Source organism: Phoca vitulina, unplaced genomic scaffold, assembly GCF_004348235.1.
Source record: "Phoca vitulina isolate PV1807 unplaced genomic scaffold, GSC_HSeal_1.0 scaffold47, whole genome shotgun sequence".
Taxonomy (NCBI): domain Eukaryota; kingdom Metazoa; phylum Chordata; class Mammalia; order Carnivora; family Phocidae; genus Phoca; species Phoca vitulina.
The window spans coordinates 11436033-11462542 of NW_022589750.1; the positions used below are offsets into that span (position 1 = coordinate 11436033).

General features: G+C 61.3%; 2 protein-coding genes across 2 annotated transcripts in view; one reads left to right on the forward strand and one right to left on the reverse strand.

Moving 5' to 3' along the window:
• The first annotated feature begins 717 nt into the window (after nucleotides 1-717).
• Nucleotides 718-25162, forward strand: SREBF1 (sterol regulatory element binding transcription factor 1). Its single transcript, XM_032432020.1, has 20 exons — nucleotides 718-978; nucleotides 13946-14044; nucleotides 15495-15935; nucleotides 16334-16521; nucleotides 16609-16746; nucleotides 16823-17044; nucleotides 17598-17712; nucleotides 17955-18169; nucleotides 18414-18615; nucleotides 18739-18917; nucleotides 19190-19451; nucleotides 19524-19690; nucleotides 19893-20061; nucleotides 20577-20685; nucleotides 20950-21059; nucleotides 21160-21292; nucleotides 21455-21620; nucleotides 22028-22228; nucleotides 22318-22426; nucleotides 22732-25162. The coding sequence occupies exons 1-20, from the start codon at nucleotides 888-890 to the stop codon at nucleotides 22959-22961; spliced, it is 3546 nt and encodes a 1181-aa protein (XP_032287911.1). The 5' UTR covers nucleotides 718-887; the 3' UTR covers nucleotides 22962-25162.
• Nucleotides 25163-25230: 68 nt separating this feature from the next.
• RAI1 (retinoic acid induced 1) overlaps nucleotides 25231-26510 on the reverse strand; it is a 116116-nt gene continuing 114836 nt past the window's right edge. The window contains exons 5-6 of the mRNA XM_032431664.1: nucleotides 26160-26209; nucleotides 25231-25700 (exon numbers count right to left, since the gene is read on the reverse strand). Coding sequence (XP_032287555.1) covers nucleotides 25686-25700; nucleotides 26160-26209 — 65 coding nt within the window. The 3' untranslated portion in view covers nucleotides 25231-25685. The remainder of the gene's footprint in view (nucleotides 25701-26159; nucleotides 26210-26510) is intronic.

Genomic DNA, 26510 nt, shown 5'->3' on the forward strand with positions numbered 1-26510 from the left:
ACTGGGTCCACTGGCTCCCAAACCCCTCTACGGTCACCACAACTGGATCTGGGAAGAAACCAGATTAAATCGGGAAGGGAAATTCAAGTCTCTTCCAGGCTCCCTTTGGGCTACCCCCTTATCGGGAGACCAATCTGATCTAAGGAAACGGGGGGGGGGGGAAGCACGGCGGCCTCCCCGGCCCCGCCCCCCCCCCCCCCCCAATCACTAACATCCCAACCATCCTGTAGAGAAGCATCACCAAGCTCCACTTACAGCTGATGAAATTGAGGACAGAGTTGGCCCGACAGCACAGAGCTATCGCTTGGACAGATCTGTCTTGTTCTAAAGAGCCAAATCTAGGAAGTGAGGTTTGTCCAGACTCCACCCCACTCCAGCCCCAAGTCCAGAGACCTCTGGGACAGGCCCTGTCCTGGAGCTTCCCCCCAGCCCCCTTGCTTGGTGTTGGGAGAAACTGAGGCCCAGGGAAGGCTCATGGCCTGCCCGAGCGCTCCCGCAGCAGTCGGCCAGACGCTGCTGTGCCAGAGGCTGGATAAAATGAATGAGTGGAGGGCACACTGATGGAGGGGCCGGTTGGGGGTAGGCTGGCGAGGCAGACCCTGCTGCCGGTCCCAGCTCTCTCCAGGTGGGGTAGGGCCCCGTCTATCCGGGAGGGCGGGGCCTCCCGACAGGGCCCCGCCCCCGCCCCGCCCTCCCTGCAGAGCCACAGCGGGGGAACCCAGTTTCCGAGGAACTTTTCGCGGGCGCCGGGCCGCCACCGGAGCCAGGACGGGACGCGAACGCGCGCAGCGGCGACAGCGGGCCGGGGCCGGCGGACGCGGCGCTCCCTGCGAAGGTCCGTACGCGGCGGCGGGCCCGGCGGGCCGCCCGGAGGAGGCGACTGCGCCATGGACGAGCCGCCCTTCAGCGAAGCGGCCTTGGAGCAGGCGCTGGCCGAGCCGTGCGAGCTGGACGCGGCCCTGCTGACCGACATCGAAGGTACGTCAAGGGCCGGCCGGGCTCCGCGCGAGCGTGGCTCGCCGGCGGCGTCCCGCCTTTGTCTCCCGGGCCGGCTCGGGGCGCGGGGCGCGGGCACCGGCTCCGTGCTGTGTGCGCGGGGACTTCCCCGCGCCTCTGGGCAGTGCGCTGTGGGCCCCGTTGTCCAGACCGCGCCGAGCCTCCCTGCGCCCGCCCTGGCGTCTCGGGCCGCGCCTCGCCGGGTCCCCCGGAGGCTCCCGGCCGGGCACGTGCGCCTCTGGGCGTCCGGGGCCCCGCGCGGCGCGGCCAGTGAGTTCTCAACCCAGTGTCGGCCGCCGCAAGCCTGGAGACCTGGGCGTCGCCGAGGCCCCGCCCCTGCCCTGACGTCAGCGCGGGGTTACTCACGGTCATTCCCTCCGGCCCGAGAGTTCAGCTCGGCGCGGAGCTCCTGCGCGTGCGCACGGCGCTTCCTCTGGTCCCTCCTCCCTCTCTCTTTCCCTCCCGCCCCCGTCCGGTTCTCCTAGTCCTAGATGGGCATCGCCTGGGCACATCTTTATTGAGCAGCTACTCCATACCGAGCCGCGTCCTCGGCACGGGCGCTTCACAGACCGACCTGGGCTCCCCCTTTTCTCGGGAGCACGGAAATCCTCCAGAAAACCCGCAAACGGATGTTTAGTTGCGCGTTGGGGTGGAGCAGGGGTGGGGTGAGACCTCTTTGAGCCGACTTTTGGGCTGAGACTTGAGGGTCAGCCCCGGGACCGACGGGAAGGCATGTTTGCCCAGGCAGCCGCGGCGCGGGTTTACTCACATCTTTGAAAGCATCTTGTTTGCTAGACGGAAGAGGGGTTTGGGGACGGTGCGGCAGGTACCCCATTGTGTAGACAGGGCAAACCACAGCCCCCAGCAAACGGCCCTCCACGGTTGCTCTGCAGTTTCGGCAACACTGGCTAAGTGGCACTTGGTCGACGGGGAACCCGAGGCCAAGAGCACAGGACTTAAACCTCCCACCACCTGGACAGACGTGTCCATGGAGCCTGTGGCCACCTGGGGTTGGCAAAACAGACACATCTAAGCCCCTCACTCCTTCCCTACTGCAGCCTTACGTGTTAGCCCAGCTGGCTGCTAGCCTGGGGCCTCATCAGCTCGCCTTCCCGGTGGGCCAGGCAAGGGGAGGGCCCGGGAGGAGAGACCCTGGTTGTGGGGCTTTTCCAAAGCAGCCTTCTCCATCACTGTGCGCTGGAGTGAGGGACCCCAAAGCCCAGACCCTGGGGAGATCCGAGCCTGACTCCACTCACAGTTCCACAAGCCCTGGGCCCAGTAGTGCAGCCTGAAAGGCTCCTTGACCAGGTGGTGAGGACCTGGGCTTTGGGGTCAGGACTTGAATCTGGACACTAGTCACTCACTTTGCCATCCTGCCCAAGCTCTCTCAACCTGAGCCTGTTTCCCACTCGGGATACGAATGCTTCCCTTCCTAGGGGAGTTGGGACCTTGGACTGAGGGCTGCTGTATCAGGACCACGGCTCTGGCGTAGACCTTTCTCACTGACTCATTTACAGAAGCATTATGTCCCGAGGCCCGAAGACCGGCCCCTGCAGCCGTTGGGAGGTGGGGGCAATTAGGCTCCCGCTCTAATCTGGGAGAGAAGGGGGACGACTGGAGCCTCTTCCTGGGGTGGGCGTAAAGTTTGCCCACCACAGCAGGAGATTTCTTGGTTTTTATCCAAACTTTCCGTTTTCCCCCCAATTACACAACGCATCTCTTTGCGTTGTATAAAATTAGAAGGTGCAGGTGAGCAAAAAGAAGGAAATAAAATCTTCCTTAAACCAGTCATGCAGAGATAAGCTCTGTTAATTATGTGGGGGATTGTTTTCGTGTGTGTGTGTCTGTTGTTTGTTTTTTTTTTTTCTTGGAATGGCTGTATATTCGTGATCTGCTTTTTAAAAACAACACCATTGAGGTATAATTTACCTGCCATAAGATTTACCCATTTTAAGTGTACAATAAGTTGTTACATTGACCAAGTTGTGTGGCCATCACCAGTTGATTCTAGAACATTTTCATCACCACTGTAAGATCCCTCTTGCCAACTTACAACTGCTCCCTGGTCCACACCCAGCCCCAGGCAACTGCTAATCTATACTTTTATAAATTAGAATAGGGTCCATTGGCTCACAGCAGATTGTAACCTGCTTTGTTCCATGTCAACAGCCAGACAACAATCAAGTTCCCTGGTTTATCCACCAAGTCCCCCACTGATGGACATCCACGTTGTTTTGTTCTCATTATCTGTACTGCAGTGGACCCCCAGGCCAATCTTTGCTTGGATGGATCCTTCTCTAGTTCCATAGGCGGAGGCTCTGGGAGGGGAATTTGACGCTCAGAGGCCAGGCCTACTTTTGAGGCTCTTACCCTGCCCTTGGAGCGAGGCAGATTCAAGGTCTAGAGAGAGTGGCGTGGGGGTGGGAAGGGCAGGCCCCGAAGGTCTCCAGGTCCCCTGAGAGGAAAGAGGGTTGAGAGGTGGGCCAAGCAGGCCTCGAGCTCCCGGAAGGGTAGAGGGCCTGGGTCCTGGAGGCAGTGGGGAGTTTTGTGGGGATGGGAGCAGGGTGGTGCTATGCTTAGGTTGTATGTGGAAAGCTCCCCCCGGCAGCTGGGGTAGAGGATCACAACACAAACAGGGAACACTCATTGAGCCCAGGCTCCTAGCTGACCAGTGAGCCCTCCTGACAACCCTAAGTGGGTTCATCTTACGGATGAGTGCCTTGAGGCGCACAGAGAGGTTAAGTGACTTGCCTGAGGTCACACAGCTAGAACATGGCAGGGTCAGGATTCAAACTCAGGCTGTGGACTCTGGAGCCCATGCTCTTAACTGCTGAGCTCCTAAGAGTGGGGGTAGGGACAGGAAGCAATGGAATGGGGAGCCCTGGGTACCAGTGGTACCTGGGTGGCTCAGTCAGTTGAGCATTGACTTGTTTTTTTTTAAGATTTTATTTATTTACTTGAGAGAGAGAGCGCACTAGAGGCGGGAGGGTCAGAGGGAGAAGCAGATGCCCTGCTGAGCAGGGAGCCCGATGCAGGACTCGATCCCGGGACTCCAGGATCATGACCTGAGCCGAAGGCAGCTGCTTAACCAACTGAGTCACCCAGGCGCCCCTGACCATTGACTCTTGATTTCGGCTCAGGTTGTGATCTCAGGGTTGTGAGATGGAGCTCCATGTCTGGTGTGCTCAGCAGGGAATCTGCTTCTCTCCCTTTCCCTCTGCCCGTCCCCCCCATGGAGCTCTCTCTCTCAAATAAATAAATCTTAAAAAAAAAAAAGAACAGGGAACCCAGGAGGCTGCTCCATGTGGGGCTCTGCTGGGGGCCTGAGAGTAGGTCAGAGAGGGGTCAGAGGCCAAGCGGCCACCTCCCCCTCCCAGCCTGGAGCTCGGCCTTTGAGTCAGGAGACTGAGGACCGTCAGCAGGGAGCTGGCCAAGGGCCTTGAGCCCCACCCAGCCCTGCTGCCTGCTTTTGCCAAGCCCTCTGTCACGTGAACGGGTTTTGGGGTAGAGCTGCCGGCGTGAGCCCTTAGCTCTGTGGGTGAAGGCATTGACCGGGCTACGGTGCACCGTAACCTCTGGTGAGCATCGTCTCCCCACCCCACCCCCCACCCCCGGGGCCTCCCGTAGTCGCTCTGTGCTTTGGGATCCCTGGCGGCTGTGGGCGGTGGGGACAGGAGAGCGGTCCTGTGCCATGTTTGGGATTATTGGTAAGCCCGGGGCAGGCTTCACCTCTTTGCTGATTCATTGATCAGATCTTGCACATGCTTTTAAGTGCAGAAGGGGCAAGTAGACTTGACATTCCGGCTGGGGCCTCCCTGCCTAACGGGGGGTGCTGCGCCCGACCGAGGAGTCATCCTAGGGGCTCTGGTTTGTCTGAAGCTTTTGGGGGTACAGTTCGTCTGTCCTCTGCCTGGATGCCTCCACCTTCCCTCTTTGTCATACCCCAGGAGTCCTCCAAGCCAGGGAAGCCTTCCTGGACCTCACTCCTCCCTGGCCCTGCAGTCCCTCCCAAGGTGCCTGGACAAACCACAGGAGGGCCTGCTCCTAGGCTATTTTCTGGGTCCAGTCCAGTCCCCCAGCCCACGCCTCTCCCCGTGGTATCTCATGCCCGGTCCTTTCCCCGGTCCCACCAAGCTTGGGCCCTTCTTAGAAAACACAGCTCGAGAGGCGCCTGGGTGGCTCAGTCGGTTAAGCATCCGACTCTTGGTTCTGGCTCAGGTCATGATCTCAGGGTCGTGAGATCAAGCCCTGCTTTGGGGCCCAGCGTGGAGCCTGCTTAAGATTTTCTCTCTCTCCTTTTCCCTCGGCCTCTGCTTGCACTCCCCACCCCCACTCCCGCACGCATGCGCGCTGCCTCTCTGCCTCTCAAAAATAAAAAAATTAAAACAAACAGAAAAAGAAAACACAGCTCAGGACTGCTTACCTCTCAGCTCCCAGCTCCGGGCATATAACTCCAGAGTTCTCAAACAACCATGGCTCCCCAGTGCCCCCAGGATGCTGTTCCCTTGTCTCAGCACTGCATTCCAGACCTGCAGGGTTTGTGGAACCCGTCTCTTTGGGGGATGGAGAAAAGCATGCTGGCAGTGGGTTGAGTTGTCTAGGAGTTACCTCCTGCCCGATGGTCACCTCACTGGACACAAACATCCTGAGTGACCTGGTCAGCCCCAGGCAGGGGTCACCGCCAGGCAGAGGCCTGGGATCTGGACTTGGCCCCGCCAGCAGGTGCAGCTCCGGTGGGAATGGCAGCACAGGCCAGAAGGAAGTATCTCTGGCTTTGTCTTCTGCCAACCACAGGACCTGTGAGTGTGCCCTTTGATCCCCAGACCCGACAGGGATGGCATACGTGTGAGACCTCTGTCCCATGCGGCTCCACGGAGGGGAGGGGGGAGAGCCTTAGAAACGGGTTTGGGGCTCCTGGGAAGGGGGGTGTTTGAGGCTGGATCCAGATGTGTGGTTCCCCTGCTGGGTTTGGGACTTGGTGGGAGGTGGAGCAGGGATTGGGAGTCCATCCCACCTGGAAGAGCTGGTGGCCTGGAAAAGCCCACCCTGACCTGGAACACTGCCCAAACCCACCCCCTTCCCCCAGCTGACCCTCCAGCTATCTCCCAGCAAGCCTGTCCCTCCCAGTCACATGCCAGGCCTACCCCTCCTGGGGCTTTGGGGGTTCCCATTGGAGCCCAGGGGTCTTCAGATTCAACCAAGTGGCCTCAGGTTCTCATCAGTGTACTAGGAATAATAATAGAACCATCTTCTTGGAGTTGTGGGCATCAGATGAGCTCATTTAGGTCAAGGGCTTAAGTAGCACATAGTAGGCCCTCAACCAATTTTCATCATTTAGAGCACTTACCTAGGACCTGGCACCTAATATATTTAGCTTAACAAATGTTAGCAGATTATCCAAGGAGCCTATGTTGGAAGTTTCTATGGGCTATGGTTTCTAATTTCTCAGCAACCACCATTTGATTCTGGGTCTCTGCTTGGGGGACAAGGTGCAGCTGGTCAAGGTTAGTGGGGAGCCCCTCACCTCTCCCCCTGCCTGACCCCTAGGGGAGCAAGCACCCTGTCCTTAGCTACCATTAAAGATAGTGTATGGGACGCCTGGGTGGCTCAGTTGGTTTAGGCATCTGCCTTCGGCTCAGGTCATGATCGCAGGGTCCTGGGGTTGAGTCTGGTGTCAGGTGCCCTGCTCAGCGGGGAGTCCGCTTCTCCCTCTCCCTCTGCCCCTCCCCCCACTCAAGCTCTCTCTCTCTCAAATAAATAAATAAAATCTTTCTTTAAAAAAAAGGATAATATTGTTAATTAATTGAATTTAAATAAAAAATAAATAAATGGGTGCCTGGGTGGCTCAGTCAGTTACGCGTCTGCCTTTGGCTCAGGTCATGATCCCAGGGTCCTGGGGTCGAGCCCCGCATCAGGCTTCCTGCTCAGCGGGGAGTCTGCTTCTCCCTCTGCCTCTGCCTGTCGATCCCCCTGCTTGTGCATTCGTCTTCTCTGTCTGTCTCTCTGGCAAATAAATGAATAAATAAATCTTTTTTTTTTTTTTTTAAAGATTTTATTTATTTATTTGACAGAGAGAGAGCACAAGTAGGCAGAGTGGCAGGCAGATGGAGAGGGAGAAACAGGCTCTCCACTGAGCAGGGAGCCGGATGTGGGGCTCGATCCCAAGACCCCAGGATCATGACCTGAGCCGAAGGCAGCCGCTTAACAGACTGAGCCACCCAGGCGCCCCTGAATAAATAAATCTTTAAAAAAAAAATAAAGACAAAGAGAGTAGAGCTGGAAGGAAACTTTGAAATGCCTTTGTCACCTCCTCACCCAATGCACAGATGAGGAACAGAGTCCTTGAAACACCTCACTCACCATAGCCCCCTAGCTGCCCAGCCTGTGTGGCTCAGGCCTGGTGGTAGCTGAGGCGGGGTGAAGGAGCTGGAGAACTGTGAGAAGCCGCGGGAAGGCTTCCCAGGCAGAAGAATCTAGCTGGTGGAGGAGGGCCAGAGCACAGCAGATGGTTCTGAGCCTCTGGTCATCGTTGATAGTTGGGCCGCACAAAACACCTCAACGCAGGCAGCCTTGGAAATACAAATTAAAGCACCTTTGAGCTTCAGTCACACAGCTCTCGGGGCTAAGCAAAGCAACCAAAAGTAAACAAAAATGATAAAACCCAATGCTGGTGATGCAATGAGGAAATGGGACACAGTGCAGGGGAGGTTGTAAAGGGGTTTCTGTTTTCCAGAGAGCAGCCCAGCAGCTCTAAAACAGCATGTTCCCTTTGAACCCATACATCCATTTCAGGTTTAAAGCAGGCCGCAGGGAAACAACCCCAAAGGGGGAAATAGATATAATTTATATAAAGAATTGTGCAGCACTGCTATTTAGACTGGAAACAGTTGCTCAGCAGTAGGGCACTGCTCCCAGATTGCCACTGTCTCAGGCCTTTGGGTTGGTTTTCAGCTTCCAGAATAAGTATGTGCCCCGAGCCCACACCTAGGACAAGATGTCTGAGTTGGTGCTGACCAGTATCTTGTTTAATGGCCCTCTTACAGGTCATGTCCAGGGTCATTTGGTCTGGGTAAATGGGACCTAGTGTGTGGGATGACACAGATGAGGGAAGAATCTGAGAAGGTAACATCAGAGCGAGTTTTAAAAGAGGAACAGGAGTTTGCTAGGTAGACAAAGGATAGTGGGAAGGACATTCCTGGCAGAGGGAACAGCCTGGGGGAGAGCCCGTGGCTGGAGACCAGCAGTGGGGTGGTGGCCGGCTGGCTCTGGTCCCCTCTGGGCTCTTCCTTGTGCTGAGCGATGCTGGGGTCACACGCTGGTTCAGGCCCCGGCCCTGCCTTGAGGGGCTCCCCTCCAAGGCCCGGCCGCTAATGGTGGCCGGGAAGGTCCCCAGGAAGGGGCAGTGCCCGAGCTGAGCCTTACTGAGCTTCGTGCTGCCTCCTCTCCCGATCCTGCACTCCGCACACACCTCCTGAGCTGAGACCAGTGCCACCAGCCGGTTGGGGCAGAGCCAGGCTGGAGCTGATGAGTGTGGGCTCGGGGGTTGCTGGACCCGGGTTTGAGTCCCAGATTCTCTACTTGGCAGTGGTGGGCCCCTGGACACACATGTCCTCTCTCTGAGCCTTAGTTTCCTTGTGCATCTAGAGGGCCCATGCCCAGGTACACCCGGGGCTCCCGCCGTGGGCCCATCCCATTCCGGGAAAAGCCGGCACACACTCGCATCCCCAGCAGCCCTGGGTGCACAAAGGGCTGTCTGTCCCTGTTGCATACATGACTAGCTGAGGACATGCAACCCTGCTGACCTGAGTCCTCAGGAGGATCGCGGAGGCACTGCTAGGAGCAGCAGGGATGAATGGCAGGCAGGGTGTAGCCCTGGCTCCCTGGGATGCTGAGGGAGCGCCCCACCCCTGCCCTGTGCCCGTCATGAAGCGGGCAGTGGTGGAACGCTCCAGGGGTCCCATAAGCCCTGTCCCATGCCCTCTCCTGTGCCAGTGCTGCTTTATACCCTTCACTCTTCTTCACACTCATGTGACCCTTTGTGATTTGCATTGCACTGGACAGTGTGCAAACCCCTTTCCTGCCCATTTCCTGGAGTATTGGTGTCCTTGGCTCAGACGACAAACAAACTTGTGTTGGATTCCCAGCTCCTTGGCTGCCTCCGTGACCTCTATCCCCCCTTCACTCCTTCTGCTCCGACCACACTGGCCTCCTTGCTGTCTCATCATCCTCAAACCAAGCTCGCTCCTACCTCAGGGCCTTTGCACTTGCTATTCCTTCTGCCCCGGGCATTCTTCCTCCCTCCTGGCCCGCTCCCTCGTTTCATTCAGGCCTCCACTCAGATGTTGCCTCCTCAGAGACGCTTGCTGATCATCTCATCTGTAGTGGCCCCTCACACTCTCTTTCTACTGCCTCAGTTTCTTCGTGGTGCCCATCACCATCTGCACCCACCTTCCTCCATGTATGTGCAGACCGTTGGTCACTAGAACATAAGCTCCAGGAGGGAAGGTCTTTGTGCTGTGTCCCTGTACCCCAGTGCCTGGCACGGGCCTGACACACAGTGGACACTTAAGAAAAGGCAGTAGAGGGGAGCCTGGATGGTCCAGTTGGTTAAACACCTGACTCTTGATTTCAGCTCAGGTCATGATCTCAGGGTCGTGAGATGGAGCCCTGCGTCCAGCTCTGTGCTCCGTGCAGAGTCTGCTTAGGACGCTGTCTCCCTCTGCCCCTCCCCCTCACGCTTTCTCTCTCTCAAATAGATAAATCTTAAAAAAAAAAAAAAAGAAGAAGAAAAGAAAAAAGAAAAGGCGTAGATATTGTCAGAAAAACAAATCTGGGCATCATGGACCAGGCCATGTGAAGGAGGTGGTGAGCTCCCTATCCCGAGAGGCATGCAAGCAGAGCTTGTTTGGGGTTCAAGGCCTCATACAGGTTGGATGGGCTAGAGGCTCCTGTGATGATCAGAGCGGGGCTCCTGCCAGTTCGTGGCGTTGGGTCCTCCCAAGATTTCCATCATGGCCTCACAGAATAAACAGGCCAGAGAATAAAAGGCTGCCCCACATCTGCCTTCCAAAGGAGGTTTGAAGGTAGAGCCAGGGAGGGAGGGGGGTGCTCAGGTTTCCTGTTGGCCCTGATAGGATCAGGGCAGGGATGGAAAGGAGAGGAAAAAGGAGGAATCCAGGCTTGGGGAGGAGGTGGGGAAGATGAAAGATTGGAGGTGGTGTGAGGTGGGCCCACTGAGGCCAAGAGTCTATGCCTCCTATTCCCCGTATTCAAGGAGGGCAGGCAGGAGCCCCACGGGCCTTCTGAGTCTCTCTCTATGCTGGAAGCCCAGCGCTCAGCTCTCTGGAGAATGATCCATGAGTTGGGAGACGTGGCCAGTCTTTTGGGGCCCACTGTCCTGGCTCCTAGGGCTGGGAGTGGGTACCTCTCTTGCCCCACCCCAGTCCCAGCCCGATTTACTCTCCATAAAGCAATCCCCAGTTCCAGCTTGATCATTGCAAGTATTGGGCAACTCACTACCTGACCTTCTTTTTTTTAAGATTTTATTTATTTATTTGAGAGAGAGAGAGAGAGAGAGAGAGCATGAGAGGGGGGAGGGTCAAAGGGAGAAGCAGACCCCCCCGCTGAGCAAGGAGCCCAATGCGGGACTCGATCCTGGGACTCCAGGATCATGACCTGAGCAGAAGGCAGTTGCTTAACCAACTGAGCCACCCAGGAGCCCAATTCACTACCTGACTTAATAGTTCTAGACCATTCCATTTGCTACAGAGGGACTAACCTTTATAGCAATCTTGCTGAATGCTGGGTGCTTCATACACTTGCTTTCTTTTTTTTTTTGAGAGCATGCGCGCGAGCAGGAGGGCGGGGGCAGGGGCAGAGGGCAGAGGGAGAGAGAGAATCTTAAGCACGCTCCACGTCCAGCACAGAGCCTGATGCTGGGCTAGATCTCATGACCCTGAGGTCATGACCGGAGCCAAAATCAAGAGTTGGATGCTTAAGCTACTGAGCCACCCAGGTGCCCCCATATACTTGCTCTTTTATTATTTTTTTATTTTCAGTTTTTTTAGTTCACATGCAGTGTTATATGAGTTTCGGGTGTATAACATAGTGATTCAGCAATTCTCTACATTACAGGGGCGCCTGGGTGGCTCAGTCGTTAAGTGTCTGCCTTCGGCTCAGGTCACGATCCCGGGGTCCTGGGATCGAGCCCCGCATCAGGCTCCCTGCTCAGCGGGAGGCCTGCTTCTCCCTCTCCCACTCCCCCTGCTTGTGTTCCCTCTCTCGTCTCTCTCTCTGTGTCAAAATAAATAAATAAAGTCTTAAAAAAAAATTCTCTGCATTACTCAGTGCTCATCATGCTCGTAACAGCCCTCGGCTCTTAATCCCTGTCACCTACTTCACCCATCCCCCACCCGCCTCCCCTCTGGTCACCATCCGTTGATTCTCTAGAGTTAAGAGTCTGTTTTTTTGGTTTGTCTCTTTTTTCTTTGTTTGTTTGTTTTTTTTAATTCCACATATGAGTGAGATCATATGGCATTTGCCTTTCTCTGACTGACTTATTTCACTTAGCGTTATACTGTCTAGATCCACCCATGTTGTTACAAGAGGTAAGACTTCACTCTTTTTGATGGCTTAGTAATATTCCATTTTGTGTGTGTGTGTGTGTGTGTGTGTGTGTGTGTGTGTGTGTACACACACCCCATCTTCATCTGTTCATTGTTGATGGACAACCTAGGCTGCTTCCATAATTTGGCCGTCGTAAATAATGCTGTAGTAAACACACTTGCCCTTCTAGAACCCCACTGCTATTACCTCTGGAGACCAGGGGTGGAAGCTCAGAGAAGGGGAGTGATCTGCCTGGGATTACACGGCAAGTGAGGCGCAGAGGGAAGGTCGGCCCCTGGGCTGTATGGGGGAAGAGGTGTACTGTGGGTTTTGATCTCGAATTTCTAACCCCAGTCTTAGCTCTGACACCCAGCTTCTGCAGGAAGATTCAGCTCCAGAAGAGAGTGAGATGGGGGGTTACGGAAAGGCTGACCCCTCCTATGCCACCAGGTGCCTCATGGCACCCAGACCCTCTTTCTCGCTGCATCTTAGCTTAGACTGTGTCCTCTGCCGCTTGGCCAGCCCCCCTCTCAGAAGCCTTTCCAGACTCCTGCTACCCTCAGGGGGACATTGAGTGACCATTCTCCCTCCTCCCTCCTCAGGATGGAATGGGGGCAGAGCCCAAAGATGTGATGAATGGAAAACCAAGGCGAGAAAATGTGGTGAAGGGAAGACAAGGATGAGACAGGAAGGGGGCGGGGGGGCGGGCTTGACACCCTCAGGGCTGCCTCTGGCCCTGGTCTGAGAAGTCTCAGGCCAGTCCGTGCTTGTCTGTCCTGCCACATTCAGGGCTCCACAACTGGGGAACACGGTAAGGACGAACAGAGCCACCAGGGTCTGCTTTTGAAACTCGGGCCTGGAATTCAGGCCTCCGTGTCTAACCTGTCTGCAGTTACGCAGGCGAGGTCAGAGCCTTTCCAACAGCAGTGCATTGTTTTGTTTTTGGGGGGATGAGGGAGAGTGTGAGCACCCACAGGCTGAGGAGAGAGGGAGATGGAGGTGCCAGAGGAGAAGGTCTTTATCCTTGGCACCTCCTACAAAGCCGTGGAAAGTTCTAGAAAGATTGGGAACTGGATGTGTGTGAGGGAGATGAGGCTGTGTTTCCTTGTTTAGGCTGGTGGAGAGGGAGAGAGATTGGGGCTGGAGTCCCTCCTGGCCCACGCTGCTCAGTTGCCATGCCTGTCTGCCCAGGATTCAGCCCCCCACCCAGGTCACAGGAGACTGGGAGCCAGAGGAGGGGCAGGTTGAAGGCTGGGGTAGGACTTGCTGGTGGTCTGTTTGGCCACAAAAGCTCAAGCTGACAACCTGGGCAGCTGGCCATGCTTTGTTCATCTGTATGTGTGTCGAAATTTGACCTTCCTCAGAAGGGGAGGCAGTCCTAGGTACCTCCTCAAAAGACCCCAGAGCCTGTCACCCTGTCACACCCCTGCCTTCCTCACCTTGTGTCCCAGGGATTGGGTTGTCTCTTGGCCTCCCCGGACCCTACAGTGAACAAGTGAGTCAGACTTGACCTGGGAGCCAGGGCAGACTTTGCTGACCCCCTTCCCCGCATCCCAGACCCAGGTCTCTCTGCAAAAGGACATCTGTGCAGAGACAGAGGAATCAGGTTCAAGTATTATGTGTATGTGTACTTTGGAGTAAGGGTCTTCCTTCCTCACTCTGGGCCTCAGTTTCCCAGCAGTGACCTATTATTAGGCATCCACGTGGTGGGGGGTGGCCCCATGCTGGGGCTGCCCTAGGAAGGGGAGGTCCCCGCCCCCACTGCCAGGCAGCCCTTGGCCTTAATTCAGCGCTTCGTGGTACTGAGCGCCGCACCCATTTTCTCCTTCACTTTTCCCTTCCTCGAGGCCAGGGAGATGTGATTATCCCATTGTCTAGAGAAGTAAACTGAGGCCTAAAGGTGGGGTCCCGCACAGAGTGCCAGCGATTGGAAAGAGTGTTGGGTCATCCCTGCCGGAGTCATCCCGGCCCCGCGACCACTCCGCCGCACTTCTCCGAGGTGCTGACGGAGGTGGTTGGAGCTGGGGGCGTAGGGGGGCCGGTGACCGCCAGTAACCCCGGCGGATGTCGGCGCCGAGTGGGTTAAGGGCCCGCGCCCGCGAGTAACCCCGGCCCCATTCAGCGCCGCGGGGTGAAACCCGAGCCCGAGCCGCCGTCGGGGGTGGGGCGGGGGCAGAGGCGGGGCCCTAGTGAGGCAGCGGCGCGGCCGCTGATTGGCCGCGCGCGCTCACCCCATGCCCGGCCCGCGGCCCCGGGGGGCGGGGCGGGGGCGGAGCCGGAGGGGCGGGGCGGGGCGGGGGGCGGGGCGCTCCGCGGGCTTTATAGCGCGTCCGAGCCCTGACAGGTGAAGTCGGCGCCGCGCGGAGACCGGCAGGCCAGCGGCCGGGACGCCCCGAAGGGGCGGCGGGCGCGGGCCGCGGAGCCATGGATTGCACGTTCGAAGGTATTTTTTGGAGGATCCCCCCCCACCCCTTTATCACGGAGGCTCCACTCCGCTGCGGGGTCACCATCCCCGGTTTCCTCAGAGGGGGGCGTGTGTGTGCAGTGGCCGTGGAACTCCCAGCCCCCCAGCGGGAAGAGCGGGTTCCCGAGGGGGCGGCGTGCCGGCTCCCGGCGCCCACTGGAGTTGGTGGGCCACCCCCACCCGCAGTAGTTACCCCTGCCCCGGCGTTTGGAGTGAGAGGGTGGCTTTCCCGCGTCCTCCGCCCCCCTCTGGGGCAGCAGGGGAAGAAGCGGGGAGGCCAGTTGTCCCCCCTCCCTGGAGCCAAATCCGGGACCCCAGTCCTGGATTCACTCAGCTTTTCTTTCAGGGCCTCAGTTTCCCCATCTGTCAGAGGGGCTCATGAGGGCGGGGGTGAGGGATGGGGGGCCCTGCCAGGGAAAGTACTGTAAGCCTTTAGGGCCTGCACCGGCCGGGATTGCCCACGAGGTGTTTCCCATGGGGAGGGCCCAGGGGGCTGAAGCCTGGCACCCCCATCTCGGGCTGTTGGAGGCCAGAGGGAGGCCCCCTCCTGCAGGAACTGCCCTGCCTGGGCACCTGGCAGGAGGCAGGTAACGGTGAGACCCGCTGTGCGCCAACTTCCTGCCCCGCCAAGCCTCGGAGCAGCCCTGCCACGTAGGGCTTCATCCTTTTTTGTTGTGCAGATGAGGAAACTGAGGCCCAATGAGAGGAGGCTGTTCGCCCAGGCCGCACGTCCAGTGGGCAGGTGGGCAGGGCCAGGAGCTCAGGCTGGGGATCTTGCAGAGCACTTTAACCCAGTGGGTGACTGTCCCTAGTGGGTTAGAGGGCCCCAGGGCAACAGCCAGGCAGCTGGTGACCCGCCAGCTGGGGGAGAGGCTGGAGTGGTGGCAGGGAGTGTGTCCCAGTCTGTACGAGGAGGAGGGAGTCAGGACAGCCAGCACTGCCTTTAGAGAGGGGAAACTGAAGCCCTGAATGGCCTGGTCCCGAGGCTGCTTGGCTGCAGGCATGGTCTGGGCTAGTGCCCAGAACACGCAGGGACACACTGGTTGGCACACACGGCCGGCAGCTGGGTCAGCCCCAAGCCTCGGTCTCTGCCACCGAGGAGTGGGTCGGGGTTGGCAGCTCTGAAGTCAGCCGTTTGGGGCCCAAACCCCAGTTCCGCCTGAGCATAGGTGTGGGGCACTGACCTTGCCCAGCCGTTGTACGGGCTGCTGGGTACGTGAGAAGCACCAGGCGTTGCTCCAGATGTCACAGGTGCCCAAGAAGCGGCTGTGTGTCTGGGAGCCCGGGCTCATGCGGGTGGCTTTCTGTTTCTGCATCATTGCCCCACACATACAGCTGTGTGGACCCGAGGCATGAAGTGTGTGATGCCCTGTACAGGGGCCAGCCCCCGCCCTCCGGTCACTGACCCGGCCTCTTCTCCGTTCCCCAGACATGCTGCAGCTCATCAACAACCAAGACAGCGACTTCCCGGGCCTGTTCGACCCACCCTATGCCGGCGGCGGCAGCGGCGGGGCAGGGGGCACAGACCCTGCGAGTCCTGATGCCAGCTCTCCGGGCAGCTTGTCCCCACCTCCTGCCACAATGAGCTCCCCACTCGAAGGCTTCCTGGGGGGACCCAAGGCGACACCTCCACCCTTGTCCCCTCCCCAGCCTGCGCCCACCTCCCTGAAGATGTACCCCCCTGGGCCGGCCTTCTCCCCCGGGCCTGGTATCAAGGAGGAACCCCTGCCGCCGACCATCCTGCGGGCCCCGACCCCGCAGCCCCTGCCGGGGTCCCTCCTGCCCCAGAGCTTCCTGGCCCCGGCCCCGCCACAGTTCAGCTCTGCCCCTGTGTTGGGCTACCCCAGCCCCACGGGAGGCTTCTCCACAGGTAAGGGGGGTGTGGGGCGAGGGGACGACAGGAGCACAGAGAGGAGGGTCTACCGTGGCCTCAGTGGAGGAGTTTGCAGGCTTTAGACATGGGGGGCCTCTGCTGCACTGCCTCGGGCGCCCCCGTTCCTAACAGGACTTGGGTGTTGGTGCTGGGTGAAGCCCTGCCTCCCACTCTGCCCCGGTGGCGACATCAGTGCCGCCCTTCCGGGGACGAATGCGTGGCTGGAAAGCTAGCACATCTGCATCAGAACTCCCGGCAGGGGTTGGCCACCCTGGAACCCAAAGCCGTGAGGGCTGATGACTCATCCCAGGTCATAGGGTGATAGGGCCCCGAGGGGTGGGTTGAAAGTGGGTGAGGGTGGCCTGTACCTGCAGCCCCAGCCTTTATCTCTGCAGGGACCCCTCCGGGGAGTACCCTGCAGCCGCTGCCTGGCCTACCACTGGCTTCCCTGCCAGGGGTCCCGCCCGTCTCCTTGCACACCCCGGTCCAGAGTGCGGCCCCCCAGCAGCTGTTGACGGCCACGGCCAACCCCACAGCAGCACCCGGAACAACCACGGTGACCTCGCAGATCCAGCAGGTCCCGGTGAGGAGGTCTGGCCAGGCGTCGGGGAGGTGGCAGGCCCTGGTCCAGACTCCCTGCTCTTGGCTGAGACCGCCCCCCACCCCCCAGGTCCTGCTGCAGCCCCACTTCATCAAGGCAGACTCTCTGCTCCTGACAACCATGAAAACAGACATGGCAGCCACCGTGAAGGCGGCGGGTATCGGCTCGCTGGCCCCTGGCGCGGCTGTACAAACAGCGCCCTTGCAGGTGGGTGGCGTGGGGCCGAAGGCCGGGGCTCTGCGCGCGGGCAAGCCCGGCCGGTAACCTGCGCCTGGCCCCTCAGACCCTGGTGAGTGGAGGAACCATCCTGGCGACGGTGCCGCTGGTCGTGGACGCCGAGAAGCTGCCCATCAACCGGCTGGCAGCTGGTGGCAAGGCCCTGGGCTCGGCGCAGAGCCGCGGGGAGAAGCGCACGGCCCACAACGCCATTGAAAAACGCTACCGTTCCTCCATCAACGACAAAATCGTCGAGCTCAAGGACCTGGTGGTGGGCACTGAGGCGAAGGTGTGGGCAACGGCGTTCAGAGGCACACTCTGGGGGTGACCCCGGGGAAGCAGGGGACCGGAAGACCCAGAAGGCTTGGGACTGAGCCTGGGCCCTGGGGACTCTACAGGGAACAGACAGACAAACATCCTGCTGTCTGGAGACTGAACGTTCTAGTGGGGGACAGGGGATGACAATACACAGGGTAAAGAAGGAAGTGTTAGAGTCGCCAGCTGGGGATAAGTGCCGTGGAGGAAGACAACACAGGGAGAGGGACGAAGAGGCCACACGTCCGAAGCACCTCACCGAGGTGACATGAGAGCAGCAAAGACCTGAAGGAGGGAGGGAGGTAGCCAGGCACTGTTGGATGCCTTTGGGGTATGAGTCCTCGTGCCCAGCCTGGGAGATAGGTTCTACTAGGGGAAGAACGTTCCACGTAGAGAGAACAGCAAGTGCAACGGTCCTGAGGCAGCCGTGCTGTGAAGTAGCGCCCCCCAGCCCCCGCCCTTTGCTTAGGTGCCCACTGGCCAGGCCTGACCGGCCCCTTGTGCCATCTCCCTCCCACCCCCTGCAGCTGAATAAGTCTGCCGTCTTGCGAAAGGCCATCGATTACATCCGCTTCCTACAACAGAGCAACCAGAAGCTCAAGCAGGAGAACCTGAGTCTCCGCACTGCTGTCCACAAAAGCAGTGAGTCCTGGCGCTTCCCCCCCCACCCGCCCTGCCCCTGGCTCTGCACTGCCCCACCCCCCAGCTCCCGCACCTGCCCCTTAAGCCCTAACCCTACAAGGGCCCTTAGCCCCTCCTCTGGCCCCAACTTGGCCCTCAAGAGCTAGACCAACTCCCGTGCGCCCCTCTCCAGAGGGCCCTAAGCTGATTGGGGGTGGGGTATCTAGCCTTCACCCCCGGCCCTGCTCCTTTCCGGCCTCCAGAGTCTCTGAAGGACCTGGTCTCAGCCTGCAGCAGCGGAGGGAACACAGACGTGCCCATGGAGGGCACGAAGCCCGAGCTGGTGGACACGCTGAGCCCGCCCCCGTCGGACGCCGGTTCGCCGTCCCAGAGCAGCCCCTTGTCCCTTGGAGGCAGGGCTAGTGGTGGCAGCGGCAGTGACTCGGAGCCCGACAGCCCGGTCTTTGAGGACAGCCAGGTTGGGCCCGGCCCTGTTCCCCAGCCCCCACCCCCGGTCCATCTCCCCTCGATATCTGAGCCCCAGGACTCGGTCAGGAAGAGGCCCCTAACATAGGCCACCTCCCATTTGATAGAGAAACTGAGGCCTGTAGCCACGTGGGGTCCCACAGTAAGGTGGCGTGGAGGGCTGATCCCTCCTTCCCTGTCGCATCCTCCCGGGGCCACTCCCGCTCTGCCCTCGCCGACCTGCCCACTCCTGCCAGGTGAAGCCCGAGCAGCTGCTGTCCCCCCGCAGCCGGGGCATGCTGGACCGCTCCCGCCTGGCCCTGTGCACGCTCGTCTTCCTCTGCCTCTCCTGCAACCCCTTGGCCGCCCTGCTGGGCAGCCGGGCCCTCCCCAGCCCCTCAGATGCCAGCAGCACCTACCACCGTCCTGGCCGCAGCGTGCTGGGCACCGAGGGCAGAGGTAGGACAGGCCCCAGTGTGGGTATCCTTGGGACGGAGGGGCGGGGGTGGGGAGCTCGGGGCGTGTAGCCGGGACTCTGGATTTCCGGGGCGCTGTGGTCCCAGCCCCTCTGTCTGCCCCCAGACGGCCCTGGCTGGGCCCCATGGCTGCTGACCCCACTGGTGTGGCTGCCCAACGGGCTGCTGGTGCTGGCCTGCTTGGCGCTTCTTTTTGTCTACGGAGAGCCGGTCACGCGGCCGCACTCAGGCCCCGCCGTGCACTTCTGGAGACATCGCAAGCAGGCTGACCTGGACCTGGCCCGGGTAAGGGGCCGGATCCCGGGGGTGGGCTCGGGGGATGGGGCAGGGCCAGGACCTGGGCGGCACCTGGGAAGGTGCTGGGGGGCCCTGCCCTGTCCTCCCTGCTCCTGTCGTCCCCTCAGACTCGCACCGCCGGGGGGGGGCAGGGGGCCGGGGAGGGGACACCAGCGTCATGGTGGGGGGCCCAAGGTGGAAGGACCTTCAGAGCAGGAGGGGTATCGTGCGCTCACATGCTCTGATCCACCTCTTCTCACCTGGAAAACCCTCATCCGCAGGGGGACTTTGCCCAAGCTGCCCAGCAGCTGTGGCTGGCCCTGCAGGCCCTGGGCCGCCCGCTGCCCGCCTCCCACCTGGACCTGGCCTGCAGCCTGCTCTGGAACCTCATCCGCCACCTGCTGCAGCGTGTCTGGGTGGGCCGCTGGCTGGCAGGCCGGGCAGGGGGCCTGCAGAGGGACTGCGCCCTGCGGGCGGACGCCCGTACCAGCGCCCGGGATGCCGCGTTCGTCTACCACAAGCTGCACCAGCTGCACACCATGGGTATGCGGGGCGAGGGGCTGGGCCCGAGGGGCTCCTCCTGCCCCCCTGCCTCACGTGCTGCCCGTTTTCCAGGGAAGTACCCGGGAGGGCACCTTGCCGCTGCCAATCTGGCACTGAGTGCCCTGAACCTGGCGGAATGTGCGGGGGACGCCGTGTCCACGGCCACGCTGGCCGAGATCTATGTGGCCGCCGCGCTGAGGGTCAAGACCAGTCTCCCGCGGGCCTTGCATTTTCTGACAGTGAGTGGGTGCTGGGCCGATGGGGACAGGGCTGGGGGGCTTGTCTCTGCAGCTCTTTCCGGTGGCTCCCTGGGCACGGGGCTCAGGGGAGGAGGCAGCTGGTTACGGGGGGTGGGGGGACTCCAGGCCCGTCTCAGACCTAGGGTTGGGTTTGAGCCCCTGTCTGGGTCCAGTGTGACAACCCAGCTCCCCTCCCCCACAGCGCTTCTTCCTGAGTAGCGCCCGCCAGGCCTGCCTGGCACACAGCGGCTCGGTGCCTCTTGCCATGCACTGGCTGTGCCACCCGGTGGGCCACCGTTTCTTCGTGGATGGGGACTGGGCCGTGAGCAGCGCCCCGAGGGAGAGCCTGTACAGTTTGGCCGGCAACCCAGGTGCTCTCTCAGCGCCGTGCTCATCCCCTGCCACCCGACGTCCTTTGTGGCCCATTCCCATTCCTGTCCCGCATCTCTGCTTGTCCCTGCATCTCCGCATGTCCCTGCATCTCTGCTTGTCCCTGCATCTCTGCTTGTCCCTGCCTCTCTGCTTGTCCCTGCCCACCCCGGTCTGTCTGTTGTTGCTGAGGCTGCAGGAGCAGGAAGCTGGGTCTGTCTCGGTTGGGGCTCTTCAGAAACAAAGAGGAATTTGGGGGCAGGTGGTTGATTTGGGAGGTGATCCCAGGCGAGACCAGTGTTGAGTAAGGAGATCAGATGGAAGAGACAGAGCTGGTAGACGCGTGTTATTAAGCAGATTACACTGTCCGGGGTAGGTTATCCTATCCAAGGGCAGCCTGGGGTATTTATCTATCCCACCCGCATGCCCAGGAGAGAGCCGTTGGTGTGGAGAGGTGAATGTGGGGAGGAGGCGTGGGGCCCTTCCTGCCACCCCGCTCACCCGCTCCTCCCCACAGTGGACCCCTTGGCCCAGGTGACTCAGCTATTCCGCGAACATCTCTTGGAGCGAGCATTGAATTGTGTGGCTCAGCCCAGTCCCAGCCCTGGATCAGCTGATGGGGACAGGTGAGTGGCCCTGCGCCCCCCCCCCCCCCAGGCAAGCACCCTCCACGGTAAGTCTGGGAGTGTCTGTGTCCAGGGCCGTGGGTGGGTGGCCAGAGCCAGGCTCCTGTCCACCTGCCGTGCGGCCTCGGGTGCATCTCAGTTCCTCCCTGGATCTGTCTCCCTAGCAGCTCGCCAGGAAGGGAGCTGGGAGGTCAGGCTGGGCTCTGGTGGGCCGGGAGGAGGGCCGGGGCCTGTCCTGACAGCGAGGTCTCTCTTCTGCCACAGGGAGTTCTCGGACGCCCTGGGGTACCTGCAGCTGCTCAACAGCTGTTCCGATGCCGCCGGGGCTCCCGCCTGCAGCTTCTCCATCAGCTCCAGCATGGCCACCGCCGCCGGTGAGCCCCCAGCCCCGCGCCCTGGGACCCCCGGCTCCGCCTCAGCTGCAGTGTGGCTGAGCTTCAGGGAGCCCCCCTCCCCGCCCCGTGCTCCCTGCAGGCACAGACCCCGTGGCCAAGTGGTGGGCCTCCCTGACGGCCGTGGTGACCCACTGGCTGCGGCGTGATGAGGAGGCGGCTGAGCGGCTGTACCCGCTGGTGGAGCACTTGCCCCGTGCCCTGCAGGAGTCGGAGTGAGTATCCGCCAGGTTCTCCGGGCCCCCCCAGCGCGGTGCTGCCCCCCGGCCTTGGTTCTGTGCGGTCAGGGTCGTGGGAAGCCAGAAGCGGGGCAGCAGGGAGCTCAGTGTGGGTCTGCGCCCGGTCTGACCATCAGTCCTCTGCCCCGGCCCCAACAGGAGAGCCCTGCCCAGGGCGGCCCTGCACTCCTTCAAGGCTGCCCGGGCCGTGCTGGGCCGCGGGAAGGCAGAGTCTGGCCCGGCCAGCCTGGCCATCTGTGAGAAGGCCAGTGGGTACCTGCAGGACAGCCTGGCCACCACCCCAGCTGGCAGCTCCATCGACAAGGTGAGGGGTGCTGCCGGGGGCCTGGCCGGTCTTGGGGTGGGTGTCACCGCCCTTTCCGTCCCTGGACCTTCCCCCTTGCGCCGCAGTACCGGATGGGGGGCGCACCCGCTAAGGCCCCAGTCTCCCCAGCCCCAGGAGGAGGGGCGGGGTGAGGGGGCTGGCGGAGCCCTCCCGGGAGGCCGCGCCCGCGGCAGGCGGCAGGCGGCAGGCGGCAGGCGTGGGGGCCTGGAGAGGCGGGCGGCCCCGCGGTGCATTGCTGTTGCATTGCACGTGAGTGACGCGGGTGCAGTGCCTCCGCAGTGCAGCCCGGAGCCGGCCCCTGGCACCGTGGGCCCCCAGCCGTCCCCTCCCGCGGCCGGAGCCCCCCCGTGACCCCTGCCCTGCCCTGCCCTCCCCCCTCCCCCCAGGCCATGCAGCTGCTCCTGTGTGACTTGCTCCTGGTGGCGCGAACTAGCCTGTGGCGGCGGCAGCAGCTGCCTGCAGCCCCCCAGGCCTCGCAGGGCCCCGGCGCTGGGGCCCAGGCCTCCGCCCTCGAACTGCGCGGCTTCCAGCGGGACCTGAGCGGCCTGAGGCGGCTGGCGCAGAGCTTCCGGCCCGCCATGCGGAGGGTGAGTGCCCGCGGGGCCCTTCCCCAGCAGGTGTGGGGAGAGTGGGGGCCCGGCCCGAACCCCGACTCTGCGGGCCCCTTCCTGCCCAGGTGTTCCTGCACGAGGCCACGGCCCGGCTGATGGCGGGGGCCAGCCCCACGCGGACACACCAGCTCCTGGACCGCAGTCTGCGGAGGAGGGCAGGCCCCTGTGGCAAAGGTGAGCGGGGCGCTGCCCTGGTCGGGGCGGGCTCGGGCCCCGCCGGGGCGGGAAGGCCCAGACGGGGGGTGATGGATGCCGAGCGCCGCTGTGGAAGCGGCAGAGACCGAGGGACTTCGTGGCGGTTGCCAGAGGGCGATATCCCACCTGAGAAATCCGCCGGGGGCCACTGTCCCCTGCAGGGAAAGGGGACTGTGCCGAGGGGAGGGGTCTGAGGCTCCACGGGTGCGCCCGAGAGGGGCGAGGCCGGCGGGGGCGGGGCCAGGCCCGGAGCCCCGCCCCTGACGCCCCTGCGGTGTGCGCAGGCGCGGCGGCCGAGCTGGAGCCGCGGCCCACGCGGCGGGAGCACGCAGAGGCCCTGCTGCTGGCCTCCTGCTACTTGCCGCCCGGCTTCCTGTCGGCGCCGGGGCAGCGCGTGGGCATGCTGGCCGAGGCGGCGCGCACGCTCGAGAAGCTCGGCGACCGCCGCCTGCTGCACGACTGCCAGCAGATGCTCATGCGCCTGGGCGGCGGGACCACCGTCACCTCCAGCTAGGTCCCCGTCGGCGGCCCCAGCGGGGCCTGTGTGCCGGGCCGGAGCCTCGACGGCCAGAAGGCAGCGCTGGGGCCCCCAAGTGTCCACGGTCCGCCCACGTACTGCTCTGTCTCCTGGGGGGATGGGAGGCACTCAGGGGCTTTTGCTGCCTCGACCTGGGAGGCTGGAGGGGGCGCGACCCTAGCCGCCCCGCCCCCCACTGCGCCCCAACCCGACGAGCGGCGGCCAGCATGTGCTGACCTCTGGTGGCCGGTCGGGGGATTGCAGGGGCCGGGCCGGCCCATGGGACCTTGCTCTGCAGGCACCCAGTGGCTTTGCCCTCTCCCGTCTCACAGAGGGGTACATTTCACTGAGCTGAGGGGGGCCTACTTGGCTTTCCCAGCCAGCAAGGGGGTCCTACTCCGAGGCGCCTCTCTCCCTTCTGGAGAGACTTGTACATACTATAGATGAGGGCGCACCAGCCTCCTGGCCTCTGAGGCTCAAGTGTTACTTTGCCTTTTGCAAACTTTATTTTCATAGGTTGAGAAGTTTTGTACAGAGAATAAAAGATGAAATTATTTATAATCTGGGTGTTGTTCCCTTGGGGAGGAGGGTGTGTACTTTAGCTGATAGACTAGCCGACTGGAGGGGGTTCTTTGAGCCTCCCCCTCTCCTCCCACCCCAGCACCCAAAGGTTTCCCGCTCCCATCGGTCCTAAGAGCCCAAAATGTCCCCTTCGATGTGGGAGGCCTGTCGCTGTGACCTCCAGGTGACCTGGATTCCACCAATTTCCGTGCCACACGGTTGGGCTGTTATCAACCCTTAATCCTTAAGGGCTGTTGTGGTCTCAGCTGTCCCTTCCCACCTCTCTGCTTCTACCCCTATCAGTTCCCAGGGTGACATGAGAGGGTGACTCCGTGTCCTTAAGGATCTGTTGTGATAGGCGCTACAGCCTGGTATCGCTGTTTGGGCCGATCGTCTCCCCTCCCCCACCCCTTCGCGGGTTCTCCCTCTCCCAAGCTTGGGGAAGTCTCCAGCCCCCATCATAACCTGAGACCCTGAGGCCGCATGGGGTGTGGGGTGGCTGGGGGTTGTCTACGCAGCAGGGGCTTGTCTCCTGTTCCTGCCCTTACGGTACCGACTAGAACCCTTGACTGTCCCTTGGTGTCCCGCCGAGCCTTCCTCTCCATTCCCCCCGCCCCCCCCAGGCCTGGCCCCCTCTCCCAGCGGAATCTGGTTAGAATCCACGGGCTGCAAACTTCCAAAACAATCGTTGTATCTTTATTGACTTTTTTTTTTTCTGAATGCAATGACTGTTTTTTACTCTTAAGGAAAATAAACATCTTTTAGAAACAGCTCGATACACACAATCTTCAGTGTGAAGCAATATACTAATAAGAACACTAGTCGTCTTAACATTTACAGTCTTCATATATATTATATATATGTATATGTATACATATATATACACTATATAACGAGGCCAGATATAATACACACGTTTACCATTTTACAGTCATATGTACAGGAAGTTGCTAGGGCGGCCCCAGTCTGGGGGCTGCGTCAGGCCTATCGAAGCGTGGACAGAGCTGAGGACACAGACGGACAGGCGGACGGACTGGCGGGGACTGGCTTGGGCCGGTGGTGGCTGCGCGGGGAGGGCGGGCATCGCCGTAGCCCCCTTCCCGGCAAGGGCCCCGTGCTGAGGGACGCACGACGCACGGCGGCGGCGACACACGGGAGAAGCGAGCATGTTCCCAACATATATACATTCTATGTAACATATATATAGAGGGGTACACAGGTTTGTACACGAATCTAGCGCTGTCTCTGCTCCCGTGCCGGGTGGGCGCTGCTGTCCCTGGAGACTGGGTGGTCGTGCAGAGGGACGGTCACGCATCCACCGGAGGTGCGCTCTGGTCGCCACTCCCTTCCTTTGCCTTCCCAGGTGGCGCTCCAGGGGTGGGGCGGAGGACTGGAAAGGGGACGACAGAGGCCAAAGGGCGGGGGCCAGTCCCGCCCACACCCGGGGAGCCCGCATCCCCTGAGCATGGGTCGCGGACTCCCCCGGCTCTGCCCAAACCGCTCGAAAGTGTCGGCCGAGGCTGGGTGGGTGGGAAGGGCACTAGGACACGATTCGAAAGGTTCCTTCCAAAGCCTCCGGCCTCCTACCCCGCCGGCCTAGTCCTCTCCAGCAAGGCTTCGGCTCCCTCCCCACCCACCCCCAGCCCCCCGCCTCGGAGCCTGGAGCCGCCCCGGCCACTTCCAGGGCCCTTTGGACCCCCACCCCCACCCCCAGGGCCCCCAGCTGCAAGCCACGCCGGCTGCGGTGGCGGCAGCACCCACGTCGAATGTGTGCCACGTCCTCTTGGAACGACCAGGGGGAGAAGCGTGTCCCCAGGCTAAAGGCGTCTCCAATCCCCGCCGGAGCCTGGGTGCCCCAGGGAGTCTGGCCGCTCCGCGGGCTCCCCCTCTCCAAGCCTGGCCCTGTGGGATGTAGGCGGGAACGTCCTGTGTCGTCCTGTTCCGGGAGCAGGCGGCTCCGGAACGTGTTTTCTTCCCAACCCGGGATCGCAAGTTTCAGCCCTAGGCGGCCAGATCCAAGATCCGGAGTCCGGATCAAGGATCGGCTCTGGACCCGCGCGGGGAGCAGCTCAAAGGCCCGGGGGCTGCGCAGGCGGCTCCTCTCCTTCGGCGGCGGGCGGGCAGGCGGGCTTCGGCGGCTTCTCCGGCCGCTGGGGTGGATTACAACGGCAGCCTCTGCAGGAGAAGAGACGCCCGAGCGCCCGTCATTGCCGGTGGTGGGCACGTGCTAGGGGCGAATAAATCCCGGCCCCGCCCCTCCCGGCGTGGCCCCGCCCCCCGAGAGGCTCCGCCCTTGCCCGCACCCACCCTGGAGGCACCCGGCCTCACCTTAGGCCTTAACCTCTCTCTACCCCCACTCTGCCACCGTCACCTCCCTCCGCGCCCATCGTCCTGTGCCCCTGCCTGCCCTTCCTGTCGCCCACCTGGGATGGCTCCCTCCTTCAGGACCTGTCTCGTTATAAGGCGGTCTTTCTGACCAGCGAGTGCCAACCTGCCCCAAAGGCTTCGGATACACCGCGAATAGTAAGGTTTTGGAGGCGGACAGGTGGGGGCTGGGCCCCGCTGAGGGTCCGCAGGGCAGGGGGTGGGGCGAGGGGAGGGGCTCCCCTCCAGGGAAGGCTTGTGGTTACCTACCTTATGTTTGGGACACTTCAAAGAAAAGTTCTCTTCGATGAATATGCAACCTGCCACCAAAAAGAAGTGTGGGTGGTTAGGATGGCTGCTGGTGTCTCGTCAGGGGCCAGGCGGGGAGGGGGACCTAGCGCCCCTGAGACCCTAGGCTACAGGGCTTCTTTGCACAAAGTAGAGCAGACCCTGCTTGAGATTCTCCAGGGTCTAAACCCCATCCCGGCTGAACTGGCCTCCATCTGCCTCCAGCCCTACTGGCCCGTGTGTTCCTGTTCTTCCCCCCACCTGGAAGGCCTTCTTGTCACTCGGGAGGACGTCCCTGACTCCCTAGCTGGAGCAGACCCCCTAGGCCTGTCT

Excerpts from the sequence above, each read along its gene's own strand:
- SREBF1 (XM_032432020.1), top strand. The coding sequence starts at position 888 with ATGGACGAGCCGCCCTTCAGCGAAGCGGCCTTGGAGCAGGCGCTGGCC. Across the intron at positions 979-13,945 it reads CCTGCTGACCGACATCGAAG|GTGAAGTCGGCGCCGCGCGG; the intron begins GTACGTCAAGGG and ends GAGCCCTGACAG. Across the intron at positions 14,045-15,494 it reads CATGGATTGCACGTTCGAAG|ACATGCTGCAGCTCATCAAC; the intron begins GTATTTTTTGGA and ends TCCGTTCCCCAG.